At 35.0% G+C, this 4987-nt stretch overlaps 1 protein-coding gene across 1 annotated transcript; it reads left to right on the forward strand.

Moving 5' to 3' along the window:
• Window positions 1-340: 340 nt before the first annotated feature.
• On the forward strand, window positions 341-4294 carry LOC143529789 (E3 ubiquitin-protein ligase COP1-like). Its single transcript, XM_077025499.1, has 13 exons — window positions 341-622; window positions 1047-1124; window positions 1324-1479; window positions 1582-1836; window positions 1913-2070; window positions 2160-2225; window positions 2302-2380; window positions 2459-2614; window positions 2685-2783; window positions 2877-2981; window positions 3056-3235; window positions 3924-4034; window positions 4130-4294. Exons 1-13 carry the CDS (start codon window positions 341-343, stop codon window positions 4292-4294), a joined length of 1890 nt encoding a protein of 629 aa, XP_076881614.1.
• Window positions 4295-4987: the final 693 nt, after the last annotated feature.

The raw sequence follows: 4987 nt of genomic DNA on the forward strand, positions 1-4987 counted from the left end.
TGTAATACACGGGTTTAAAAGCTAGTAAATAAATAAATGTAAATCCATCCACATATTAACCAACACTAACTTTTAAAAACCACGTAATTATTTTTTTCTTTTCTTTCAAGCGGTAATTATAATATTAATATAAATAAATAACTAAATAAAGGAAAAAAAGATATTATTCAATCGGACCGGGTATAAATAATAATAATAAATAATATTATTTGAATGGAATAGAAAGAATCAATGGAGACGAACACACCATCATAACAACGTGGTCAGTTTCCACCCATACACACCAACACACCACCGTGATCCATTGCAATTACACTAACCCTAACGAACCTAACTCAGTATGGGCGGTGGATCCGTGGCAGGCGTAGTCGTACCATCTGTCAAGTCAGAACCACCTCCTGAAGCTGAGGAGGAGGTGGTGTTCCGGGGAATTAACGATGTGGATAAAGACGTGCTGTGTCCGATATGCATGCAGATAATCAGGGACGCCTTCCTCACGGCGTGCGGCCATAATTTCTGTTACATGTGTATCGCTACACATCTTCAGAATAAGAATGACTGTCCTTGTTGCGCTCACCATCTTACTGCCACTCAGATTTTCCCTAATTTCTTGCTTAATAAGGTTCCTCAATTTAGCTAGCTTTAAATTTGTACTCATCATAGGTTTAATTAAATTGATGTGCCCTAACATAATTATATGTTCTGATTGAGGAAATTTTGGAATCTATAGCTTATAGGACTAGAGGCTTTAGTCGTGTCATGAATAGTAGTAATGTTATGACTGTGAATGTTATTTTTAAATGACTTAGTTTTGCTAACCAGAAAGGGATAGCTTGCCCGTTTGCCTTTTGTGTCGATGTAAATGCTACTTTCTTTTTTTTATTTATTTTATTTTAATGAAATGGCCTTTACTTTTCTATAAAAATTTGAATGGTACTGCTAAGCATGTGGAATACAGAAGTTTTGGTCATTTAATTCTGTGATCTGATATGGTAATCCTTTGTTAAATTGGGAAAATAAACTATACACAATTTATATTTGGGCAGATGTTAATGAAGGCTTCAGCTTGTCAAATAGCAAAAGGTGCTTCTCCCGTTGAACAGGTTCGGCTAGCATTTCAGCAGGTCAGTTATTGTTTTGATAATTAGCTCATCTTATGATCTTAATTAGTTAATGGCATCACTGTTCGATTGCTATTCTGCATTGATTTATTACAGTTTTTTTTTCTATAATTGAAGATACTATGTAATGATTGCTTCGCTAATGAAGTTGCTTTAAATTATTAGTTTTTTAAATTAAAAGGCGGCTCTTTGTCTTAGACAGGGATGCGATGTGTCAGTAAAGGAACTCGATAGCTTGTTAAATCTTCTTAAAGATAAGAAAAAAAGAATGGAGCAAGAAGAAGCCGAGTCAAATCTTCAGATAATGCATGAATTTCTGCATTGTTTAAGAAGGCAAAAGCTTGAAGAACTAAATGAGGTGATTTGAGTGTTTCAAGTTTATTAACTGTTTTACCTAATGCGTATTATATTATAAGGATTGTTTCATCACGTGATGCGTATAATATTCGAATAATTGCAGATACAAAACGATCTACAGTACAATAAGGAAGATATAAATGCTGTCGAACGACACAGAATGGAACTGCATAGGGCTAGGGAAAGATGTTCTGTAAAACTAAGGATGATTGGTGATGATTTTAACGTACAATCATCGTTAATGGATAAACGCAGCATAATTAACCTTCCCGATGCACATGAAAGAAAGGATGCTTGCAGTGGCTCAGATTCACAATTGGGAATCTCTATAGCAAGAAAAAGACGGGTCCACGCACAGGTTAAATAAACCTTTTAACATCATCTTATATTATAATTATATAGATATAAGTCACTGAACTTGATGATTGCAACAGTTCAACGACTTGCAAGAATGCTACCTGCAAAAGCGGAGACATTGGGCAAAACAAGTACTGAAACAGGAAGAACGAGAGAGTAATCCTGTAAAAAGGGAAGGCTATCATGCAGGATTAAAGGATTTTCAATCTCTACTTTCTTCATTTACACGATATAGGTTTACTATGATCTTGTTGTGTACCTTTGTCTTATTTTTTTGTAAAACATGAATCTTTAGCATATCAATCTTCTGTTTCTTTTATATAGTCGATTGCGAGTCATTGCTGGACTTAGACATGGGGATCTTTTTCACTCTGCTGATATTATATCAAGGTTAGTTAGATTAGTTATAAGTATAAGTTGGAAGGATTGTGCTGTTTGATCTTTTTTAACAACGAGAACATTGCAGCATAGAGTTTGATAGAGATGATGAGCTTTTTGCTACTGCTGGAGTTTCAAGGCGAATTAAAGTTTTTGAATTTGCCTCTGTGAGTGTTGCATTAATCCAAAGTTGAACCTTTTTATCGTTCAAGATTGTTTATTTATTTTATTTCTTGCATTACCAGGTGGTGAATGAGCAAGCAGATGTTCAATGTCCTGTGGTGGAAATGTCAACGCGGTCAAAACTTAGTTGTTTGAGCTGGAACAAATACACCAAGAATCATATTGCCAGTAGTGATTATGAGGGTATTGTCACTGTTTGGGATGTAACTACTCGTCAGGTAGGATATTACCGTCATTTTTTCTTTTACTTATTTTTAATGCTAATCTAAATTACAACTATGAACTCAGAGCGTAATGGAGTATGAAGAACACGAGAAACGAGCATGGAGTCTTGATTTTTCTCGCACTGATCCTACAATGTTAGTTTCTGGAAGTGATGACTGTAAGGTATTTAGTGCATAAAACTTTGTGAATCATTTTTATCAAATAAATTCTATTATTATTGAGAAGTGATACGATTTTTATGATTATATTCAACAGGTGAAGATATGGTGTACAAGGCAAGAGGCAAGTGTTCTTAACATTGACATGAAAGCAAATATTTGCTCAGTGAAGTATAATCCCGGATCTAGCTTTCACGTGGCAGTAAGTACCTGTTAAATTTCAAATCTTTTTAATCATTAATTATACATTTTCAACAAAAATATGCATTGTTGCAGGTGGGCTCAGCAGATCATCACATTCATTATTATGATTTAAGAAATATAAGCCAACCATTGCATATTTTCAGCGGGCATCGAAAAGCAGTTTCATATGTGAAATTCTTGTCCAATCACGAGCTTGCTTCTGCATCTACCGACAGCACTTTGCGCTTATGGGACGTTAAGCAAAATATCCCGGTCAGTCTTGTAACAAAATAGTTTTTAAATTCATATTTGAAGCATTACTTAGTTATTAACTAGTATTAAACGACACGCTTAATCGTTAAAAAAAACTAACGTGCTAGAAACTTTATAAAAAAACGAAATGCCTCACGTAAACCCACTCTTAAAAACCATATTGAAAAGTGGAGGGTGGCGTATTGCAAGGTTTTGAGGAGCCATAATATAACATTCGAAACTAACTTTTAAAACTGATTTATGTATACAGCTTTAACGACTTGTACATAAGTGGTCAGATGACTTGTACATTATCATGCACATCTCCATTTTTGAACGAAACTTACATTAAAACATAACACTATGGTATATTCAGAATTTTATAACATATGGTATTTCAACAGGAAATCTATAAACGAAAAAAAAAAAGAAAAAGAAAGAGAAAAAAAAGAGAATCTTATTAGTGAGACACATGTCAACTTGTGGTTGGCTAGAAAAATAAGGAAAAAAATATAAAATAGTCTAGGGCCATATTGTAAGTTTGAGGGGACCTAAGTACAAGATCGTGAAGGGGCAAATTGTAAGTTTTTTTTTTCTGTTTATGCATTATAGTGCTTGTAACTTGAGTTCCAAAACTTGTACCAAAGACACATTCAGTAAAGAATTAATTTTGTTACTATTAATAAATAATACTTTCTTAATCTTGCAGATGCGCACGTTTAGAGGACATGTGAACGAGAAGAACTTCGTGGGTCTAACTGTAAATAGTGAATACATCGCATGCGGCAGCGAGACTAATGAAGTCTTTGTTTACCACAAGGTTATTTTGGCAACTTTACACAAAAGCTTCATCACCTTGATTAATTTATCCGAAATATTGATTAAAATAATCTGTTTGTTTTTGTGTTTTTGTAGGCTATTTCTAGGCCTGCAGCATGGCACGGATTTAATACGGATGCAAATGAAGGTGAGGAGCCGGGGTCATATTTCACGAGTGCTGTTTGTTGGAAAAACGACAGCCCAACAATGATAACCGCAAACAGTCGAGGAGCAATTAAAGTTCTGGTTCTTGCTGAATAGTAAGTGTATAATAATATGTATAAACTTTATGCTGCCAAAGTGATTCCTATTAAAAGTGTCCTTATGATATGTTTTGGTTAAGTAAATTAGAAGCCAATGCTGAATTGTAAAGATAATTATGTAACTGTTGGTTCATATTAATCCTAAATCAATGACCGATGATTGATGATCTTTGGGTCATACGTTTTAAACCCGTAAATGTAAAGTCATTAACGGTGGATAGACCTTGCAAAGCAGGCGGTTCGGGCTGGGTTACGGGTCCAAATGGGTTGTGAGCAAAGTGGGTTCAGGTTTAGCCCCCAATATTTGGAAGCTAACGGTTTGTCCTAACGGGGTGATGCCAGTTGGGGTAAAATGGGTTTTCAAAGTGTTAAAAATCCGGGCGGGTTAGTCAACAAGTACAAGGCATGGTTAGAAGAGGTTTTTGTTGAACAACCGGATGGATTCGTAAAAGGAGAGGTTAATAAGTGTATAAACTCTCTGAAGCCCTTTACGGGCTAAAACAAGCTCCAAAAGCTTGAAATTTATAGTTGAACGAGATTCTAAAAGCTAGGGTTTCCAGATATGTACCTAAAAACAAGTCCTAGATGTGAAGAAATCAACAAAGTCGTTGTTGGTTATTGTAGTGTGTTGATGATCTTTTGGTATCAAATACGAGAGAGGTGAGTGACTTTGGAAAATTAACGTCCTATC

Source organism: Bidens hawaiensis, unplaced genomic scaffold, assembly GCF_021521415.1.
Source record: "Bidens hawaiensis isolate Kalapana, Puna unplaced genomic scaffold, B.hawaiensis_p1.1 tig00008706_1, whole genome shotgun sequence".
Taxonomy (NCBI): Eukaryota; Viridiplantae; Streptophyta; class Magnoliopsida; order Asterales; family Asteraceae; genus Bidens; species Bidens hawaiensis.